Source organism: Peromyscus maniculatus, chromosome 7 (genome assembly GCF_049852395.1).
Source record: "Peromyscus maniculatus bairdii isolate BWxNUB_F1_BW_parent chromosome 7, HU_Pman_BW_mat_3.1, whole genome shotgun sequence".
Classification (NCBI taxonomy): Eukaryota; Metazoa; Chordata; class Mammalia; order Rodentia; family Cricetidae; genus Peromyscus; species Peromyscus maniculatus.
Window position 1 is genome coordinate 120,715,645 of NC_134858.1, and position 23,016 is coordinate 120,738,660.

A 23,016-nucleotide genomic window follows, 5' to 3' on the forward strand; every position below is an offset into this window, starting at 1 on the left:
CTCTGTACTTTTACACTTCCTGGTTTCTGGAATCTGAACTGACTGGTTTCAGTAACTAAAGGCCTATTCCCAAAAGGAGAAATCTTAGACCTTAATTTTAGGGTGAAAGCATTTTGGTCTTATTTCTAAGATGGATCATTTTGGTCTCACACTTTGATCCTAGCACTCCGGAGACAGAGATCCGTCTGGATCTCTGTGTGTTCAAGGCCATACCAGGAGAGAAACAGAGCCGGCAGTGGTGGCACACACCTTTAACCCCAGCACTATAAGGTTGAGATAGGAAGTGAAATGGCTGGGCACAGAAAAGCATATAAGGCCAGAGGAGACAGGAACTAGAGGCCTTTCGGCTGATGACTCAGGGGCTTTTAGTCAGAGGATTTATGGAGTTGGCGAGGTGAGAAGTGGCTGCGGCTTGTTCCTTTGTCTCTCTGATCTTCAGCATTTACCCCACCCCAGTATCTGGCTCAGGGTTTTTATATTAAAACCATTAGGGATTCGTGCATCACTCTTCCTCTCCAGACTTTAAAGGGAGCCTGTCCTTCGCTTTGAGATCACATCGTGTTTAGATCTCTACATATTGTGTCGTTTCCGTCCAATGTTCTTCTTCCCCCTTGAAGCCCACCATGGCCTTCAGCCCCTCTCATTGTAATGAGCCTCTTTGAAGGGAATCATGTTGTCAGCGTCTTCTGCTGCCTGACCAATGCCCCTCCTGTTGGTTAAACGGCTCGCTGCTCGTGGCTGGCCGCGATGGAGGAGAATCACAGGCCGTGGTTACATTTTTAGAGCTTTATTGGGAGAGAAGAGGGGGGAAGAGAGAGAGGGAGAGAAAGACAGGACAGAGAGGACAGATGGAAGGAAGGAGCGGAAAGGAACGAGAGGGACGCACAGAGGGCCCACTTGCTTTTTAGGCTGGGACGCCGTCCCAGGCTGATGGTGCAATTAAGGACAGAACCCTTACACCTCCTCTTTTATAATACTTCATTCCTGTCATAAGGGTGATGTGGGTGCCTCGGGCCCTGGCCCCCGACTGTGAGTGGCTGCCGCCTTGCTTGCTGACCTTTACCAGATGTCCTCCCTATTCAGATTCCCTGCCGGTCTCCTTCTCACCTGAGGATCACCGGAGAGCTTACCGGAGGTTCTTTGTTCCTACATCCCGTGTTTGGTGTAAACAACTTAGGTGCATCCTGTATTTGGTGTAAACAACTTAGATGCATGAATGTAGAACATTGGGTCTAGAATGTAGACCATTGGTAGTAAACTTCTGCCCTCCGGGGGTTCCTCCATTTGTGTTGTAAGCCTGTATTTAAGGTTTCTTCCCTCTTTCAATAAACGGCATTCGGCATTCAGCCATGGCGAATGACTCGCTGTCTCTTGTCTCTATTTTTAATCTGCAGCCCTTCGCTCGGACATGGTGAACGGGTATCGGTAATGCGGGCGTTACCGCTACAGGGTGACAAGCTGGTGTCAACACAAAAACACTATTCTTACCTTAAAAGGAGATAAGAGATCATTTATTTTGAAGTCAAATATGAGAGACTATGGCCAAGAAATACAGACTTGGGTCACCCCAAATTCCATATTCCACTGTGGTAAAGTTTGATGAGATTTTTCATAGTAACAGCACAAAGAAAGCTACAAATAAGTCACCTTTCAACTGCAATGGCAAACACTAAGTGGGTGGTTAGAGCAAAGCAGAGAAAACTCTGATTAGAACTTTAAAAATTGTGGAGTGGTTAGAATGCTGCAGGTCCAGAGTCCAGTTAGAATTTATCTCAGCCTATCTCTATCTGCCTTTTTAGCCATCTCTTCCCACTTCTGTGCCTGATCTCAAATCCATGTGATGAAGTGGAATCTTTTAAAATGTATCAACTTCACAGACTCTCGTTTCCACCAACCCAAAAGGTACGAGTGTCATCACACAGCACACGTGGAGCAAATGTGGCAGGCCTTAGCATGATCTGAATCCAGAAAGCATGAAGCAGAGGAAACAAGTAAACACACTAGCACAAATCTGTAGTGTTTTTTTTACAGCAAACCAGGCACTATTTACTGTTTTGCGTGGTTTTGTTGTGTTTGGGGTGTTTTTGTGGGGTTTTTGTTCTGTTTTGTTTTGTGTTTTTCAAGACCGTGTCTCATTATGCAGCTCTGGCTGTCCTGGAACTCACTATATAGACCAGGCTGTCCTCAATCTCACGGAGACCAACCTGCCTCTGCCTCCTGAGTGCTGTGATTAAAGGTGGTGTGCCACTACATCCAGCAACTTTGTATGTTTTATCTCATCTAATCTTCAGAATAACTCTACATTCAGGTACTATTTTAATCTTCATATTATAGTTGAGAAAATTTCCCCACAGAGACTAAGTAATTGGTTCATAGTCACTCAGGTCATGTATTTAACACCTGCAGCCTATTTTGGGCCCAGAAGTGTTATAACAGCAGCCACTTGGAAGGCTGCTCTAAGGCAGGACAATTGGGGAGTAGAGAAGACATGAGAAGGAAAAGGCTCTTTCATTCTTCTAGCTCTAAGACCCAGAGTGTTGTCTTTTTTATGCCGAATGCCGTTTATTGAAGGGGGTAGGAGGTCTTAAATACATGCTTACAGCACAGTGGGAGAACCCCAGAGGGCAGAAGTTCGCTACAGAAGTTTTTCAATCGTGCATCTAAGCTGTTAACGCCCAATATGCAGGATATGCAGACAAGGAACTTCCCTTAAGCATTCAGGAGGGTGGAACCCGGCAGGGAATTAGCAAAGGGAAGATATCAAAGACCTAGAGATTTTGACAAAATTAACCAGGCCACCTGAAAAGAACTGTTAAAAGTGGCCGATGAGGGGCTCAGCAGTTATGTGTGCCTATGTGGTGGCACACACCTTTAATCTCAGCACTCAGGAGGCAAAGACAAGCGGATCTTTCTGAGTCCAAGGCCAGGCTGGTCTACACAATGAGTTCCAGGCCAGCCAGAGCTACACAGTGGGACCCTGTCTGGGACCTCCATATAATTGGGCTCTGAGGAGTGTCTTCCCTTCAGTTCCTCCTTCCAGGAAATCCTCTATCCCAGAAATATGTCTCTTAGTTTATTCTGACCCTGCCAAGTTGGCAGTCATCTTGGGGCATGGACTCACACTACAGCTCTGCCACTCCTGGAGAGAGACACTCCATCTGAAATCTGTTTCCCATCGCAAAAATGCAAACTGTGGGGCTTGTGTGTCTGTGAGCAATGGCTGTTAACATAGACACTACTAAGCCAAAGGTCTGGTGCATTACATTGTGTGTAATGACCAATGTGTGAGTCAAAAAAAGCAAGCAGTAGGCATCCCACCTTACACACACACACACACACACACACACACACACAAAAAAAAAAAAAAAAAAAAAAAAAAAAAAAAACAAAACAAAAAAAAAAAAACAGGCCCACGGATTGTGGTATTTGGATCCATAAATGTGGATTTGATAAACTCCAAGCACAAGAGTAAAACTGTTTAGAAAACTATTAAGAGTTAAAGAAGTTTCAGTAACGAGTATTTGCTGTGGGATGGTAGAATCACAACAGTTTGAATTCTTGGCGAATCGTCCTGAGAGACACACACCCTTTTATAGTAGAAGTGTTTTGCTATCTTCTTAGTTAGCAAACTTTGTAACACTATTGATTCTTCCTGAGACAAGCTGTTTGCGGTGAGGTGCCAGGGATAAATAGGAACTGAGCTCTAATTGCATAGGGCATCATCAGGTCAGGCTCCTAGCTGTCAAAGTCTGATGGTTGGAAAGAACGGATTTTGCTTTAGTTGTATTTGGTCTTTTTGTGTCAATAGTGAGGTCTTTGGATTCTGAATGGCCCGAATTAGAGCGCGACGCCCGCTTGTGCCTCAGATGTCCAATCTCTTGCTCGCCTTGGCAACCGACACTTCCGGAATCCAGGAGATACCGGAAAGACACTCGCACGCTTCCGGTGCCGCTGTTGTCATTTCTTAGGGTCCTGGTGGCGCTGGGGGCCGGTGAGCCGTCACGCCTGCAGGTCGTGCCGGGAAGGGAGGTGCGGCCAGCACTCGGCCGCGTCGCCGGCGGGTGCCGGGGTGCCTGTCCGAGGCGAGTCGCCTCGTCCTCGTTCCGCGAGGTCGGCTCGGGTTGGAGCCTGTGCGTCAGTGCTGCACGCGGCAGACCCGCCAGGTGAGCGGTGCCGCCGTACGCTACTCTCTGGAATGGGCCCCACCAGAGTTGGCACTATAGACGTGCGGCGAAGTCTTCTGCTGAGCTTTCGGGACAGTAAAGTCAGTGGGGAAGTGTCCTGGCTTCACGTGTGTGCTCTCAGAGAGTTCACAGATTAGTCTTTAAAAAACAGAATCAGGCTCAGCCGGGCAGTGGTGGAGTACTCCTTTAATCCCAGCACTCGGAAGGCAGAGGCAGGGCAGTCAAGGCTACACACAGCACACAGAAACCATGTCTTGGAAAACCAAAACCAAAACAAACAAAAAAAAAAAACTACAACAGAAAACAGGCTCAGAGGAAAATGTCTAACTCTGGGGTCTTCAGTGCCTGGTATCTGGAACCGCAGCTTACATCCTAGTTACCCCTGAGGAGCTGATTTCCAAATGGCATGCATAAACGGGAAAACATTTTCCCCAGACTTTGTCAGCTAAGTTAACCACATTGGTTTACCATATCTCTGTCCCTGTGTAACACAGGTACACATGTGCACGTCTGGCAGCCAGTCCTGCCTTCTGAGTCTCCCCAGGAAATGGAGCCCACATCTGTGTAAACTGTAGAGTTGTGGTACGAGAAATGGTCCAGCAGAGGTAGGGGTGAAAACGGTCCATGGGGTTACGGAATCGATACTACTGGTGTACCTGGAGAGACCAGCAAGGCTTGAGTTAAGTAGAAAAGATCTCCAAAGTTCTTACTCTATCTAGTTCCTCCCTTTTGAGTGGCTCTCCAAGAGTTTGAAGGCCACGACTGAGTTCTGCCTAAACCAGTGCAAGTACAGTGTTCCAGTATGAGGTACAGCAAGGAAAAGAAACCCGCTGTTTCCACCTGGGGCGACCAGGAGAACTGCCTTCAAAAGAAGTGACAGATGAATAAGAGTTTGTCAGAAATGAAGAAAAAGAAGGGGAAAAGTGCAAACAGGGAAAGTGTGTGTGTGTATTTTATAGAGCGTTAGTCCCAAACTTTACTAGTTGAAGACTTTTGAGCCTCCACTCCCAGCATAAGTCTATTAAAAAATTAACAATATATATGATTTGAATTTCAGTGCATACTACAGAACATATTAAATTGGGGCTAAATAATTTAGTCATTTTTTAACAACCTATTTTCTAGCATACCCTACATTGGAGGTCATTGCTATCCTTTTAATTTGGATACTTGGGGAGAATAGTTGGAGGTGTGTGTGTGTGTGTGTAAAAAGCTATGAATGCAAGCTGGGCAGTGGTGGCGCACACCTTTAATCCTAACAATCCAGAGGCAGAGGCATTAGGATCTCTGTGAGTTCAAGGCCAGCCTAGCCTACAGAGCGAGTCCCAGGACAGGTTCCAAAGCTACACAGAGAAATCTTGTCTCAAAAAACAACAAAAAGCTATGAGTGCTAAACATAGATATTTAGTGTGAGTCTAAAAGTTTGAGAAGGGAAGTCACCTGGAGTGATTTCTTTATTTGTACTTTTCCCCCTAAAGCTTTGATTTAGCTGCAGAATCTTGCCAGCCAAGGGCTGAGTACTCCAGGACTCTGATTGTTCTCCTTATGTTTCTCTAGGTGACACTTCTGCACTTCTTTCTTGACTCTGAAAAACAGCTCCTGCAATTTGAATCAGAGACTCGTTTTCAGTGTGCCTGCTGTAGCTGGAACTAGCTTCTTTTGGGGATCACAATGACCATGGAAGGCAGGGGAACATTAGGTCTTATCCCCAGGACAGCTGGGTATCAGAAGCAGGAGGGGAGCTTGACTGTGAAGCAGGAACCAGGAAGCCAGACCTGGGGACAGAGCTGCAGCTTCCAGAAGAACTACCCTCCTGTCTGTGAAATCTTCCGGCTACACTTCAGGCAGTTATGTTACCACGAGATGTCTGGGCCTCAAGAGGCACTGAGCCGGCTCAGGGAGCTCTGCCACTGGTGGCTGATGCCAGAGATCCACAGCAAGGAACAGATCCTGGAGCTGCTGGTGCTGGAGCAGTTCCTAAGCATCCTGCCCAGGGAGATCCAGATGTGGGTACAGCTCCGTCACCCTGAAACTGGCGAGGAGGCTGTGGCTGTAGTGGAGGATTTCCAGAGACACCTTAGTGGGTCAGGGGAGGTAAGCAGTCAAGTTTACAAGCTGTTGTAGATGTTCTAGATGTTTCTAGAACTCTTCTCTTGACTTGGACTAGCCTGAAAAGAAGCATCCTTCATTTCCCACACTTTAGGCTTGTTTGCCTTTAGGATTCCCAAATCTGCACCACTGATAGATGGGAAATAGTTCTGTGCTGCATGCCATAAGCAAAAATATAAATTCAATTGTCTTCATCACTGTTCTGTTGTGCTGAAGAGACACCAAGACCAAAGCACCCTTATAAAAGCATTCAATTGTGCGCTTGCTTACGGTTTCAGAGATTAGTCCATTATCATGTCGGGGAGCATGGTGGCAGACAGACATATCTGGTGCTGGAGAAGTAGCTGAGAGCTCTACAATCTGAGTTTGGGGAGGTAGTCGGGAGACTGGGAAACCTCAAAGCCATCCCCGGTGATATTTTTTTCTAACAAGGCCACACCTTCTCATCCTTTTAAATAGTGCCATTCCCCAATGACTAACCATTCAAATCTATGACCTGTGGGGGCCATTCTTATTCAAACCACCGTATTCCTCTCCCTGGCCCCCATAGGCTTGTAGCCATATCATATTGCAAAATGCATTCAGTCCAACTTCAAACGTCCCCATGTTGTGCCCAGATCGCGACCCCCAGAGAGACCACCAAGGACGAGCATGCCGGAATGCAAAAGCAAGGTTTAATTTCAGGATATCCAAATGCAATACAAGCCTAGGCGGGGACTTCGTCCAACAGATCCAACGCAGTGGAGGATGGAGGAAGTGCCCGCCTATCTGCAAGCCCAGTTTTTAAAGGGAAAAATCACAAGGTTGTATCATTTAGGGGTGCTAGTACAGGTACAATTCTGATTGGCTTGTGTCTAGGAATTCCAGAAATCACAATTCAATTTTCCTTCTAAGGAGGTAGTTGCCCGCCACCATTTCTCATTGGCTGCCCCAAGATGGGGGCAGTTGCCTAGGGGGCCAGGGAGAGGACATTCCATAGTCCGGCAGCCATTACCTCCTGACTACCTTGTGACTCTGTACTTTTACACTTCCTGGTTTCTGGACTCTGAACTGACTGGTTTCAGTAGCTTCTGGCCTGTTTCAGTAACTTATGGTCTGTAGCTAAAAGGAGCAGTCTTAGGCCTTTAGTTTTGGGGTGAAAGCATTTTGGTCTTTTTTGGTTCCACACCCATAGTCTATCACAGTCTCAACAATGTTTAAAAGTTGAAAGTCTCCTCTGAGACTCATGGCAATCTCTTAACTATACCCCCTCCCCACCCCCCCCACCCCCCGTAAAATCAAAATCAAAAAGCAGATCACATACTTCCAACATATAATGGCACAGGATATACACTGCAGTTCCAAAAGCAGGGAAAGGGAGCATAGTGAGGAAATACTGGACCAAAGCAAGACTGAAAACCAGATTCTGCATCTCCATGTCTAATGTCAAAGCGCTCTTCAGATATCCACTTCTTTCATTCTTGTTGACTGCAACACACTTCTTTCTCTGAAATGCCTCGAGGTGGGGCCCTACAATTGAAATTGCCCTCAGCACAGTCTTTTGTGCTCCTGCTAGGATGCCCATTAATCCTCACTTAAAGCATCCAACTACTTTTCTAGTCCAGAGTCCCAAAGTCTTCCATATTCCTCCAACAAATACCATGGTCAAGCCTGTCACAGCAATACCTGAGTCCCTGGCACCAACTTAGTCAGTTTTCTATTGCTGTGAAGAGACTCCATGACCAAGGCAACATATGGATCTATAGGCAGAGAGAGACAGAGACTGGGCCTGGCATCTTAAAGCCCACTTCCTGTGACACACTTCGTCTAATAAGGTGATACCTCCTAATCCTTCTAATTCTCTCAAATGATGCCACTCCCTGGTGACTAAGCATTCAAAGCTATGAGCCTATGGGTTCTATTCTTATTCCAACCACCATACTAGCCAAACTCTGAATCAGGTTAGTGTATGTGTGTTTATGTGGAGGAGAGGTGCATGTGCAGCTATGTACATACATATGTGCGTTTATTTGGAGGGGAGGTGCAGGTGTGTGTGTGTGTGTGTGTGTGTGTGTGTGTGTGTAGGCTAGAGAACAACTTCAGGTGTTGTTCCTCAGGTACTGGTCACCTTGGTTTTTGAGGCAAGATCTCTCTGACCTGGGAATCAGTGGTTAGGCCAGGTTCCTGGCCTATGAGCCTAGGGATGTGACTGTATATGCCTTTCTAGGGTTGGGATTACAAGCATGTGCTATCATGCCTGACTTTTTTACTGGTTCTGGGAATCCCAACCTAGGTTGTCATGACTATACAGAAAACACTGTGTTGACTGAACTATCTCCCCAGTGTCCTGTTTGGTTCTTGTAAGTGCAGATAAATGCTCTTTAGTACAGTAGCTGTGGGTATGGGCAGAAGATATAATTTAATACACTGTAATCTAACTTTGTGATCTACTGGCCGTTAAATCCCACTAAAGTTCTAGTATTTTACCCAGGACTTGGGCATATGGTTTCCTTCAACCACTACATTGACCATTTATAAACAATAAACCTCATTAGAGACATCTCCTACTGCTTGACATGGATGTGTATGGCCACGTTGGTTTTTGAGACAGGATTTCCCTGACCTGGAAATCAGTGGTTAGGCTAGGTCTCTTAGGGTTTTTATTGCTGCGAAGAGACACCATGACCATGGCAACTCTTTTTTTTTTTTTTTTTTTTTTTTTGGAGCTGAGGACCGAACTCAGGGCCTTGTGCTTGCTAGGCAAGCACTCTACCACTGAGCTAAATCCCCAACCCAGGCAACTCTTATAAAAGTGCCCCAGCCAGCAGGGCTTCAATGGGTTCTCGACCACCCTAAGGACTGAATGATAGGGACAGGAGATACAAAGGAATACACCAAGTCAAGATTCTGATCAAGGTACAATTTTATTTTTCTCCAGGAGGGTTTATATAGTTCCTACAGGGTAGGGGGAGCAAGAATTGTTATCTACGTAGGGTGGGGCAAGCTAACAGGATGTTTATGTAGGATGTTTACAGGGTGAAAGGGTCAAGGGCTCTGACTCAATGTCCTGTTGCTAGGCAACCTGACTGTAAGATGATCTAGTTCCCTGTCTTATTGGGGGTCTGTATTTTTCCACTAACTAGAGATTCTGTCCTTGTCCCTGACATAAAAGAAAATATATAATTGTAGTGACTCACAATTTCAGAGGTTTAGTCTGTTATCATCATGGCGGAAAGTGAGGCAGCATGCAGGAGACATGATGTTAGAGAAGGAGCTGAGGGTTCTTACATCTTGACTCACAGGCAACAGGAAGTGGTCTGAGACACTGGGTGTAGCTTGAGCATGTATGAGACCTCTAAGCCTGCCTTCACAGTGACATACTTCCTCCACTAAGGCCACACCCACTGCAATAAAGCCACACCTCCTAATAGTGCCACTCCTTTTGAGAGCCATTTTCTTTCAAACTACCACACTAGATTCCTGGTCTATGAGCCCTAGAGAATCTGAAGTAGGCATAAGTAAGTCTAAGTTGGCTATTTAGCTCTATGATTCTTAGAAGGCAGGTTTTACAATGTGTCATAATTCTTATACATGATCATATGTATACACATATATAAAAATGGGTTGTTATTGAGCAAAAAAGACAGCTGAAGTTGTCCTCCAGCTTCTGCACACTTGTGCATGTGCAACTGCACACATATGTGCACACCCACATATAGATACACAAAGGACTATCTAGTGGACAACTTGAAAACTGGTCTTTACTCAGGGCCTCAGGCTTAACAGTATTTACCATCTGGGCTGTCTTGATAGCTTCACATAGTTCTTAAGCAAATGTGTACCCAAAGATCTGACACAGCGGAACTGGCTATAGAATCTGTTCTAAGAGAGAGATGGCAGAGAAGATTGTAAGCTTTGCTGTTAGCCAGTTGACTTTATTGGTAGTGCTGGAAAGATAGCCTGGTTCTTCATTTCCTTGGCTTTTTTCCTGTATGGGTTATCTTAGAGGTTTGGGTTCTCTACCTTCAAGAATGCACTTTTGAACCCAGTTCTGTTTCCTTATCTCTAGGTTTTACATCCAGGACAAGAACAGGATATGCGTTTAAAGAAGATGATATCTCTGGATGCAATAGAACAATCGCCTACCTCAACCTCCAGTCAGGGCTCGGCCCCTGAACCCCACTGGGATCCTCCTTATGACCCTCATGGACACTTCGGTACTTGTCTTTCCACTTCTGTCCTCAAGTCATTCTTGCTTCTACCCCCTGGAGTCAGTTTCTTTCATCAGCCCAATTTGTACCCCACTGAAATCCCAGATTACCCTTATGGCTGGCTTCCTTCCTTAGTGGCTGTATCTGACCTTTTTGTCTATTCTCTTATCATACACGTATCAAGTTTTCCTCAAGCATTTCATTGGAAACACCACTGAGGACTAGAGACATGCAATACACTATGCTTATTTTTAAGAGTTCTTATCTAGGTGGTAGGGAGTCGGTCATACACATAAACAGAAGCAACCTCATAAGATACATTTAGGTAAAGCTGGGTGTGGTGGATCACACCTGTCATTCCTATTCTTGGAAAGCTAAGACAAGAGAATTTTTGAGAGTTGAAGGCCAGCCTGGACTACTTAGTAAGTTTCGAGCTAGCTTGTGCTTCAGATTAATACCCTGTGTCAAACAAAACCTCCAAAACCAACTACCACAAACAAAAGATACACATGGATGGTATCTGCCCCCGGTCACAATACTGGCATTGTAAGAGGGGATGATTGGATAAAGTGCATTATGAGGCAGAGTAGGTAGAGGACACTAGAGCAACTAGCAAGAGATATAATAGTTAAAAAGTGGAGGATGGAGGTAGGGTACAAGGGTACACGCCTTCAATCCAAGCACTTGTGAGGCAGAAGCAGAAAGATCTCTGAATTTGAAGCCAGTCTGATTTACATATCAAGCTCCAGGCCAGCCAGGCTACATAGTGAAATCTTGTCTTAAAAAACAAAGTGAAACATGGGGCTGGAGAGATGGCTCAGTAGTTAAGAGCACTAGCTGTTGTTCTAGAGGACTTGGGTTCGATTCCCAGCATCCACATGGCAGCTCACACCTGTCTGTAACTCCAGTCCTAGGGATTCTGACAATCTCACACAGACATACTTGAGGCAAAACACTACTGAACATAAATTATTAAAACAAAACAACGACAACGACAACAACAAAAGAAGAAACTGAACTTGCTGTTTCAAGGAACACTGTCCAGCTTGCTGCTATGTGACAGGTCTGAGAGAGCAGTGAGGACTGTATGATTAAAACCATGAAAGTAAGAAGAATCACTGATAGAGGGAGAAGGAACCACAGAGCTGGACTTGCAGCAGTTCCAGATGGCAGGAGACTGGCTAAAGACCTGCTTTTCCAGGTTCAATTTCCAGTACCTACATGGTTGCTCTTCACCACCTCTAACTCCAGTTCCATGGGATCCAACACCTGGTCTCCACACCAGGCACACAGATGGTGCACAGACAAAACACCCATACATGTAGAATAAATTAGATTTTTTTTTTTAAGGCAGGGAGGTAAATCAGTCTTGGAAGTGGTAAGGAAATTAATGCAGAGAAAATGTAGTCAGAAGTAGAGCTTCAGACAGGCTGGAGAGAGACCTGAAAGGAACCTCCAGTTCTCAGTTTGACCATATATCACCTGCTGTACTCTCTGAAGAACATTCCCAGCACACTTAGGATTCCCAGCACACAGAGGTCTCTGGAAGAAGCTAAGAGTCAGTATATGTGGAGCTTCCTGGATGCTCACAGTTCCCACCTCTTTGGGCACGTAGACCTTACAGAGCTGAGAGCAGGGCTTGACCCACTGAGTTCCCCTTTCACCCCAGGTCCTGGTTTTCTTGAAGTGGGCAATGCCAGGGGCCAGGCTAATGTGGGGAACTCCACAGCAACTACTGTGCTTAGAATGGTCAGGCCTCAGGTGAGTGTGGCTCTGTTTTTCTTGATTCCATGTCGAGTGGTGGGGCAGTGGGTGGAACTTACCTCTAGACAACCTGAGGAGGCTCCTCTGGTTTTCCTGCCCAATGCTTCTCCTGGAGCTAGGTCCCTGCCCCTGGTGTAATGGGTTCCATTTAGCCCCATTTTGTTCTTTTTTTATGAGTTGACCCAGCTCTTTTCCACTATCCTTTTGTACTTTGTTACTTCTGTACTCCTGAGAACTCTGCTCTTCTGGATGAGACTGTTTCTGAACAATAGAAGCTTGTCATTCCAGGAGATTACAGCGAATAAGGACTGTATGCAGAAACCATGGAAAAGCCTGGCACTCAATCAGAATGCCCTGTAACTAGAGTTTTCCTGCCTGGCCCATAGTCAGGACAAATCTCTGTCACCTGCCAGTCCCATAGCCGCTCAGACCCAACCAAGTAAACACAGAGACTTATATTGCTTACAAACTGTATGGCCGTGGCAGGCTTCTTGCTAACTGTTCTTATAGCTTAAATTAACCCATTTTTATAAATCTATACCTTGCCATGTGGCTCGTGGCTTACCAGCATCTTCACATGCTACTTGTCATGGCGGTGGCTGGCAATGACTCCCTCCACCTTCCTGTTTTCTCAATTCTCCTATCTGTTAGTCCCACCTATACTTCCTGCCTGGCCGCTGGCCAATCAGTGTTTTATTTATTGACCAATCAGAGCAATTTGACATACAGACCACCCACAGCAATGCCCTGTACCAGAACATGACAGAGAAAAATGAGCATGGCATGGCCTCACTGGGTAATGATTCTCATCCCCTGTAACCAGCAGTCTGTCCTCTGTACATCATCTTCACTGTATTCTTTTGATTTGATTTGTTTTAACTTTTTACTATGAATATTTGCAAACATAAAGTAGATGTGGATAATGAACTTCCCTATACCCTAACCCAGTTTAACAGTGATCATCATTTTCTTTATTTAATGACTGATCAATAGTAGGGAGCTAACTTGGGTTTTCTTAGACATATGTAAGAGTCTCTTAGGTTTTGGAAGTAAAGATCTTTGTGTTGAGGGATTAAACAAAGCAATCCAATTATGAGCTGGGAAAAGGCAGTCTGGGAGACTCAGCCATGCAGCACGTGAGTTTTACACCAGTGTCCCCTGTGACTAATGCATCTGCTCTCGGGGCGTTTGCTTTCTGTGATTTCCCTTCCACTGATGCTCATTCTTAAATCCTGAAACCATAGCTTCTTCTCAGTTCTGTCTTCAGTCCTTTCTTTCTGACTGCTCACTGCGACTTTGCCTGGCTCCGTGGACCATCTAGCTTTAGATCTTACTCTGTTTTGGGGTCAGAAGTTCCCTAGAGTGTATTCCGACCAACACAGTGTTTTAGTTTCCTCTGTGTTTTGGAAGTCACTGGCCCAGGCTACAACAGATGCTGCTACAGATTAGCTAGACATGGGTTTTTCTGGCCCCTGGCCAGCTCTAATCACCTGTTACCCCTTGGGGGCATGTTCAGGGTTACTTGACCCAAAGTGTAGTTCTGTGAGATTCCTCTGCAAGGCCTGAGACCCATCCTGTGATTAGCAAACTCAGGACAGTAGCCAACTTAACAGAGGATGGACATGAGAGTTACTAAACTAAATATTTTAAAGTTTCATTTGTTAAAGATATGTTGGCCTTGGCCTCATTGCAACATGATTTAAAGGAACCAACATTTTGGTATTTGATGATAACCATGAATGACTACAGTACCTTTCCCTAGATTTTGCATTTGAATTTCCAAAACTGCAGACCAGTGTTTAACTATTTAATTTCTTTATTATTTTAGAGACAAGACCACAAAGACATGCTTTAATTTATATTTCAAATCACTGATGCTTCTTTTAATTCTTATAGATATATAGAACTAGCTTTGCCCAGACCCCAGCTCTGCTATCCCCTCCAAACACTGTTCTAAACCTGCATACTTGTTCCCATTGACTTGTATCACATGAGATCAATTTGAACTCTCATCACACTGTCACAGTGGAAATTCTCATCACCTCACTGCCACCTTTGCCTTCTCATTTCTTGCCAACCTTCTCTCCCTCCTTCAACCAACATCCCCCCCAACTCTCTCCACAGGTCTTACTGTGTAGCTCTGTCTGGCCTGGAACTCTATGTAGACCATCCTGACCTTGATCTTACAGAGATCTACCTTCCTCTACCTCCCAAGAGCTGAGATTAAAGGCACTACCACACATGGCCCAACATAGTTTTGGAGACATGTGGAACTGTACAATGTCACAGTGGAGAGGAACCTAATTTAACCATTCACTAAGAAGACAGTATCACAATGACTAGAAAATGATGCAACATTTAAATGTGCTACACAATTTAGCTCTTACTTTCTAGTCTTTCTCCTACCTAGGCTGTACTAACTCAAGCTTCCTCCATTCATGCCTTTACTCCCCATTCTCTATGGACCATTATCCCTCTGTGTTTTAATATTCTTTTTTTTTTTTTTTTTTTCGAGACAGGGTTTCTCTGTGTAGCTTTGCACCTTTCCTGGAACTCGCTTTGGAGACCAGGCTGGCCTCGAACTCACAGAGATCCACCTGCCTCTGCCTCCCGAGTGCTGGGATTAAAGGCGTGCGCCACCACCGCCCGGCTAATATTCTTGAAGAAGAAAGGAAACTGCTTTCTCTCTACTTTGAAATATGTTGTCTCATTCCTTAATATGAATATGACTTTTTTTTTCAGCTACAAAGAAAAAAAAAGAGTAAAAGTTGTTTTCTTCTTTCTTTTAGCAACATGTAAGAACAGGATGGAAAGTTCTACATACACTCCAAAGCATGGCATTTCTAAAGGGTCAGGTTCATTGGACCCATCCCAAGGGGGACTCTTTGGAGTAGCCTTGGCAGAGTCTGGAGGTGGCTGTGAGGACCCTTCAGCACGGATGGAAGAGCAGCCCTCAGATGAAGAAGGGAGTGAACTAGAAAGTGGTTTCTTAGAAAAGAAAGATAAGAAAAATTCCACAAAAGACAGAAATGAGGAATGTAACGATGTAGAGGAACATCCAGATCTTTCCTCTAGGTCTGTTGAGCATCAGCTAGAAGCAAAGAGACAAACGTTCTATAAATGTGATGAATGTGACAAAGTTTTCAACCAGAGCTCACTCCTCCTTGGACACCAGAGAATCCACACTGGAGAGAAACCCCATGAATGTAATGAGTGTGGGAAGACCTTCCGACAGACACCTCAGCTAATTGTTCAGCTCAGAACACACGTAGAGGAAAAACCTTTTTTTGAATGTAGTGAGTGTGGGAAGACTTATCATCACAGTTCCCATCTTATTCAACACCAGAGACTCCATGATGGGGAGAAACTTTATAAATGTAATGAATGTGCAAAAGCTTCCACTCAGAATTCCCAGCTCATTGACCACAAGAGAACCCAAACTGGGGTCAAACCTTATGAGTGCAATGAGTGTGGGGAGGCATTCATTCAGAGTAAAAGTCTCATCCAACATCAGGTCCTTCACACTGGTAAGAAGCCCTATGAGTGTAATGAGTGTGGGAAAACATTCTGTTCCAACAGAAACCTTATTGACCACCAGAGAATCCACACTGGAGAGAAGCCTTATGAATGTATTGAGTGTGGCAAGGCCTTTAGTCGAAATAAATGTCTTATTCGACACCGGAATCTCCACACTGGGGAAAAACCATACAAATGTAGTGAATGTGGGAAAGCCTTCAATCAGAACTCTCAGCTCATTGACCATGAACGAATTCATACTGGAGAAAAGCCTTTTGAATGTAGTGAGTGTGGCAAGAAATTCAGTTTAAGTAAATGCCTTATTCGGCACCAGAGACTTCACACTGGAGAAAAGCCCTATAAATGCATCGAGTGTGGAAAATCCTTTAATCAAAACTCTCACCTCATTATACATCAGAGAATTCATACTGGTGAGAAACCTTATGAGTGTAATGAGTGTGGGAAGGTCTTCAGTTACAGTTCTAGCCTTATGGTTCATCAAAGAACCCATACTGGTGAAAAGCCCTATACATGTAAAGACTGCATGAAAGCCTTTAGTGACAGTTCACAGCTTATTGTGCACCAGAGAGTTCACACTGGTGAGAAGCCTTATGAATGTATTGAATGTGGGAAAGCCTTTAGTCAGCGTTCCACTTTTAATCACCATCAGCAAACTCACAATGTGGAGAAGAAGCCCTCAAGTCTGCTTCAGACAACATCTTAAGGCATGGTTCCCTGAGATAGAGAACAAAGAATTTTGAGTTAGTATTGTTTATAAAAATATTTATCAGATTCTTGACAGGTGGTGGTGGCGCATGCCTTTAATCTCAGCACTCGGAGGCAGAGCCAGGATCTCTGTGAGTTCAAGACCAGCCTGGTCTACAGAGCGAGATCCAGGACAGGCACCAAAAATACACAGAGAAACACTGTCTGGAAAAATAAAAACAAAAACAGAAGAATATTTACCAGATTGTCTTTGCAGCATTGATCAAATGGCCATTGCTTAGCACCTTCTGTCTGGCCACTCAGGTAGGAGAGCACTAGTAACTCAGTAGTCTCTCCTCATGCACCATTGGAGAAGTATGAACATCTTTTATTTGCTTCTAACTTTTATTTTTTAAACTATCTTAAAATATATCTCATTTTTTAGTTTTGCATTCCACAATTTGTTTGTGATTTTCAGACTTTGTTTTAACTTCTCCATTTCACCATTTACTCAAAGACATACTACAAGAACCTCATCACTCTTACTTTGTGGCTATAGCTCTCTTCATTTACTTTGCCCCCTCACATTTTTTTTTATTGTGTATGTGTGTTTTGCCTACATGTATGTCTGTGTACCACTTAAGTGTCTGGTGCATACAGAGGCCAGAGTAGGTCATCAGACCCACTGGAACTGGAGTTACAGATAGTTGTCAGCCACCATGTGGATGATGGGAATCAAACCCGAGGTCTTTGACAGAGCAGCCAGTGCTCTTAACCACTGAACCATCTCTCTAGCCTTCACATTTGTTTTTTAAAGTTAGTCCAGTATATAACTTCTTATCATTTAAGTTCCCTCCCTAGAAATTTTTTCCTTTTACTTGTTCATTTATGTGTATTTGTGTATGACTGTACATGTGAGTGCAGTGCTTTTAGAGGCCAGCGGAGGGCACTGATTCCCTTAGAACTGGTGATCCTGAGGTAACTGACATGGGTGCTAGGAATTGAATTTGGGTCTTCAGCAAGAATAGGATATATTCTTAACCAATGAGCCATCGCTCCAGCCCCAGGACTTTTTTTTTTCTGAATGCTTTCCCTCTTAAACCTCTGTTGATCTGATCTCAAACATGCTTTGAGTTAGTTGCTATATGGTACAACTGTTATATTCCCTTGTAAGTATTTATATATTTTCATAACAATATGTAGGCTCTTTGTGGGTATATATTTTTCACATATATAGATAGTTAATTATATTAATTGCTAAGTAAATTTTTAATTAATTAATTTATTTTTCTATTATCAGCTTGATACAATATAAATTCTTATCCTAATAGTGAAATGTTTCATTGAGGCTTGCCCAGTAATTGAGTAAAACCAAAACTTATAAGCCACAGTCATCCTAGGGTCCCCCCTGCTATATAGCCTCCCTGGTTCTGTGGGTTGCAGTCTGATTGTTCTTTGCTTTATATCTAGAATCCACTTATGAGTGGGTACATACCATGTTTGTCCTTCTGGGTTTGGGTGACCTCACTCAGGATGGTATTTTCTAGTTCCATCCATTTGCCTGCAAAGTCCATGCTGTCATTGTTTTTCTCTGCTGAGTAGTACTCCATTGTGTATATGTACCACATTTTCTTAATCCATTCTTCAGTTGAGGGGCATCCAGGTTGTTTCCAGGTTCTGGCTATTACAAATAATGCTGCTATGAACATAGTTGAGCATGTATCTTTGTGGTGTGATTGAGCATTCTTTAGGTATATGCCCAAGAGTGGTATGGCTGGGTCTTGAGGTAGATCAATTCCCAATTTTCTGAGAAACCACCATACTGATTTCCACAGTGGTTGTACAAGTTTGCATTCCCACCAACACTGGAGGAGTGTTCCCTTTGCTCTGCATCCTCTACAACATTGACTGTCATTAGTGTTTTTGATCTTAGCTATTCTGACAGGTACAAGATGATATCTCAGAGTCGTTTTGATTTGCATTTCCCTGATGACTAAGGATGTTGAGCATTTCTTTAAATGTCTTTCAGCCATTTGAGATTCTTCTTTTGAGAATTCTCTGCTTAGCTCTTTAGCCCTTTTTTTTTTTTTTTTTTTTGGTTTTTTTTTTTTTTTTTTTTTTGGTTTTTCGAGACAGGGTCTCTCTGTGTAGCTTTGCACCTTTCCTGGAACTCACTTGGTAGCCCACGCTGGCCTTGAAGTCACAGAGATCTGCCTGGCACCGCCTCCCGAGTGCTGGGATTAAAGGCGTGCGCCACCACTGCCCGGCCCATTTTTTAATTGGATTGTTCAGTATGTAAATAATTTTTAAAATCTCCCTCAAATAATCCTTAAATGATTGACAAACCCCCCTCTCCCCTCAACTTTTAAGCTTGGGAGTGCATCTCCAGTATCACATACAGTATACTCATTACTATATCATAACTACTAGTTTATTGTGCTTAAAAAATAATTGTGTGTGTGACAGAGAGTGAGAAACACAGCACATTTTTGTTATCTATTCAGTTGTGCAGTCATGTCCACTTACACGTGCATTGTGCAGTACAAGGATTTGCTAACTCCATTCTGCCTCTTCAGTGAGCAGGTTGAGATAGATCACAGTCAGAAAACTACAAAGGTTTGTTGATGTCCATGGCTGCACCGGGGTCACTGACATACACCACCATGAATTTCTGTGTGTATGCTGGAGATCTGAACTCAGATCCTCATGCATGTGTGGCAAGTACCTTGCCTATTGAGCCGTCTCTCCAGGCCCATTGTACACACATTTTGGGGAAATATTCTGAGGAAAAAGTGGGGAAGTTTTCTATTCTAACATACGGTTATGGGCCCCTCAAGGAATCCATAATGTAGAAAAAGGGTCTTCATCTGGGTGTGGTCGTACATGCCTGTAGGTCTAGCACTTGGGAATCTCTCAGAAATAGATATTTGTAAGTTCAAGTCAGTTTCGACTACACAGCAAGTTCCGGGCAGGCTCTGTTGAATCACTGTCTTCAAAGGGGAGGAGAGAACATGAAAAAAAAAACAACCTGATAGAACTTTTTTTTTTTTATCTCCATTTCATGTACATGTGCTTATGGAGGTTACAGGACAATTTGTGGGAGTTGGTTCTTTCCACTAAGTAAATACCATAGGTCAAAGTCAGAAGTCAGGTTGTCTGGCTTGGTAACAAATGCTTTTACCTGCCAAGCCATTTCACTGATCTTCAGTTTAATTTTTATAAACTGTCCCATCCCCATCGCCCCTGCTCCCCTGCTCCCCTGCTCCCCTGCTCTCTGTCTTGTGTGTGTGTGTGTGTGTGTGTGTGTGTGTGTGTGTGTTAAAGTGTGTGTCACAGCATGTGTGTAGAGATCAAAGAACAGCTTTTTTGTGGAGTCAGTTCTCTCCTTCCACCTTTATGTGAGTTCCAGGGATTGAACTCAGGTCACCATGCCTGCTCAGAAAGCACGTTTACCCACTGGGCCATCTTGTTGGCCCCTGTATTAGTTACTTTTCTGTTGCTGTGGTGGTGCACGCCTTTAATCCTAGTACTTGTGAAGCCAAGGCAGGTGGATCTCTCTGAGTTAGAGGCCAGCCTCTTCTACAGAGAGCTAGTTCTATGACAGCCAGAGCTACACAGGGAAACCATGTCTTGAAAAACAAACAAAAAAAGGGGGGGTGGGGAGTTAGGCATTGTGGCTCTAGCAAAAAGCTGGATGATTACATTTTATACACAAAGCAGAAAGAACATGAAATGGGATGAGGCTATAAATCTCAGTCTCCAGCAAAGCTCTGCCTCCTAAAGGATCCACAGTCTTCCCAAATAGCACCACCAGCTGGAGACAAAGTGTTCTCAGCTACCACATCCACCACCCAATTTACCTATTCCCTCCCCACTTGGTTGTTCAAGACAGAGTTTATTAGCTTTGGCTGTCCTGGAACTCACTTTGTAGACAAGGCTGGCCTCAAATTCAGAGATTCTCCTGCCTCTGCCTTCCCCCAGTTTACTTGAAATCAGAATTCAAACATGGGAAATAGTTCCGGTGGTCAAACAGGATGGTAAAGGGCAGGAGGTATACACTGAACCATTGCCTGTGGTACATGGAAACAACACACACAGCTACATTCTGGTAAAGGGTAGGAGGTATACACTGAACCATTTCCTGTGGTACATGGAAACAACACACACAGCTACATTCTGGTAAAGGGTAGGAGGTATACACTGAACCGTTTCCTGTGGTACATGGAAACAACACACACAGCTACATTCTGGTAAAGGGTAGGAGGTATACACTGAACCATTTCCTGTGGTACATGGAAACAACACACACAGCTACATTCTGGTAAAGGGTAGGAGGTATACACTGAACCATTTCCTGTGGTACATGGAAACAACACACACAGCAACATTCTGGTAAAGGGTAGGAGGTATACACTGAACCATTGCCTGTGGTACATGGAAACAACACACACAGCTACATTCTGGTAAAGGGTAGGAGGTATACACTGAACCATTGCCTGTGGTACATGGAAACAACACACACAGCTACATTCTGGTAAAGGGTAGGAGGTATACACTGAACCATTGCCTGTGGTACATGGAAACAACACACACAGCTACATTCTGGTAAAGGGCAGGAGGTATACACTGAACCATTTGCCTGTGGTACATGGAAACAACATACACAGCTATATTCTGGTAAAGGGTAGGAGGTATACACTGAACCATTTCCTGTGGTACATGGAAACAACATACACAGCTACATTCTGCAACATAGTCAAGAAAGTCATGTAGTTATAATTTTGCCTGCATGTATGTCTGTGCACCACATGTGTGCTTGGTGCCTGAAGAGGCCAGAAAAGGACACCAGATCTCCAAGAACAAGAGTAATCGATGGCTATGGGCCACATGCTTCAGAATGAACCTTCCTGAAGAGCAGCCAGTGCTGTTAACTGCTAAGCCATCTCTCTAGTTTCACATATTATCAGCAGCAGCAGCAACATCATTATTATTTTATTATTATTTGGTTGTTGTTGGTTTATTTTGGGGGTGTTTGTTTTATTTTGGGTTTTTTTTGTTGTTTTGTTTTAATGCTGGGTCTCAGTTTTAGCTCTGGCTACCCTGGAACTCACAATATAGACCAGGTTGACCTTGAACTCACAGAGATCCATCTGCTCCCCCACCCCCGACATCCCAAATGCTGGAATTAAAGGTGTTTGACAACAGCCTGACAGAAATCATGACATTTTAAATTCTGACCTATGAGGGGCTAGAGAGGTGCCTCGGTGGCTAGAGGCCCAAGTTCAGTTCCTAGAACTCACAACAGGTTTCTCACAACCCAACTACCTGTAACTCCAGCTCCAGGAGACCCAGCGTCCTCTTCTGGTCTCCTGAACTCACATTTACTCAACTGCACAAGACACACATAACACATAATTAAAAATAAAATAATATTCTGACCTACTTTGGGAGATGGCTTTTTCCAAGCTGGTTGTGGTGCATGCATGCATTTAATCCTAGCACTTGGGAGGCAGAAGCAGTCAGATTTCTGTGAGTTCGAGGCCAGCCTACATAGTGAGTTGCAGGACAGCTAGGATTATGTAGAGACCCTGTCTCAAAACCAAACCCCCCCCCAAAAAAAAGTATCAGTATCAGAAAGCATGTGTTCATGAAAAATTCTAATGATTAGGAGTAAATTTTAGATTTATTGTTAATACCCATACAGTGGCTCTATCAAACAAAACATACCATATACCTACCTCTTATATCATGCTTTGTCCTGATGGAGCCCTATAGAAGCATTTACTCCATGTGGTAAAGGGTGTTGTTATGATGCCAAATGGCTTCAAAGCACCTCATTGTTTAAGTACTCAATTCATGAAGGAGCATTGTAGGTTTATTCTTCATTGGATCAAACCAATCCTCCCACTACTAGATGCATAGTGCTACTTTACAGGATGCCCAGCAGAGTAAGAGGCAGATTATCTTTTAAGGCATACAAATGTTTTGCTCCAAAACACAGTAGAAGACAAATATATAATGGTCCATTCCTTTTCTCAGTGGTGGGTATTCCTAAAATGATGCCTAATTAGGATTGCCAATTCACTAAAACTGCAATGTTTCTCTCCTTGGTAACCAATTCCATAGACTTAAAAAGTTTTTAGGAATGAGTGAGTGTACAGCTGGCATCACATGATAGTAGCCAATAAAGTTCTTTCCCAAATTATTTCTAGTTGCATTGCCTTCTGTATAGATATTGCATAAGTGAGATGTTCAACTTCCTAACATGGTACTATATGGATGATGGATAGAGTTCCAAGGACCAGCAGTCACTCAAGGATTGGGTAAAAAGGTCAGTAGACAGAGTAACACCAGGACAAAATTTATTTACCCTAGGCTGAATAAAGAGTTGACCATAGCTGAATGGGATGCATTTGGGCCATGGGACACATATGTATCCAGCCACGAGACTGAATGCATTATTGATATGGATTATGCTCATTGTTAATAATAAAGCTGATTGGCCAATGACTGGGCAGGAAGAGATTGAGCACAAGACTAGGGGAATT

At 43.9% G+C, this 23,016-nt stretch overlaps 1 protein-coding gene across 3 annotated transcripts; it reads left to right on the plus strand.

Annotated features, from left to right (window-relative positions):
- Nucleotides 1–3,914: 3,914 nt before the first annotated feature.
- On the plus strand, nucleotides 3,915–16,728 carry Zkscan7 (zinc finger with KRAB and SCAN domains 7). Of its 3 annotated transcripts, XM_042281941.2 has the most exons (5): nucleotides 3,915–4,163; nucleotides 4,679–4,789; nucleotides 5,742–6,278; nucleotides 10,342–10,489; nucleotides 15,037–16,728. In XM_042281941.2, exons 3-5 carry the CDS (start codon nucleotides 5,856–5,858, stop codon nucleotides 16,485–16,487), a joined length of 2,022 nt encoding a protein of 673 aa, XP_042137875.1. In that variant the 5' UTR covers nucleotides 3,915–4,163; nucleotides 4,679–4,789; nucleotides 5,742–5,855; the 3' UTR covers nucleotides 16,488–16,728. The 3 variants fall into 3 exon arrangements, with proteins under 3 accessions (XP_042137875.1, XP_015864535.1, XP_042137876.1); XM_016009049.3 differs by lacking the exon at nucleotides 4,679–4,789 and having other exon boundaries at nucleotides 4,030–4,163; XM_042281942.2 differs by lacking the exon at nucleotides 3,915–4,163 and having other exon boundaries at nucleotides 4,679–4,863.
- Nucleotides 16,729–23,016: the final 6,288 nt, after the last annotated feature.

Bases quoted from the DNA above. Each gene is read 5' to 3' on its own strand.
- Zkscan7 (XM_042281941.2), top strand. From the start codon at position 5,856: ATGACCATGGAAGGCAGGGGAACATTAGGTCTTATCCCCAGGACAGCT. The intron at 6,279-10,341 runs GTAAGCAGTCAA...CCTTATCTCTAG, and splicing joins ACCTTAGTGGGTCAGGGGAG to GTTTTACATCCAGGACAAGA. The intron at 10,490-15,036 runs GTACTTGTCTTT...TCTTTCTTTTAG, and splicing joins TGACCCTCATGGACACTTCG to CAACATGTAAGAACAGGATG.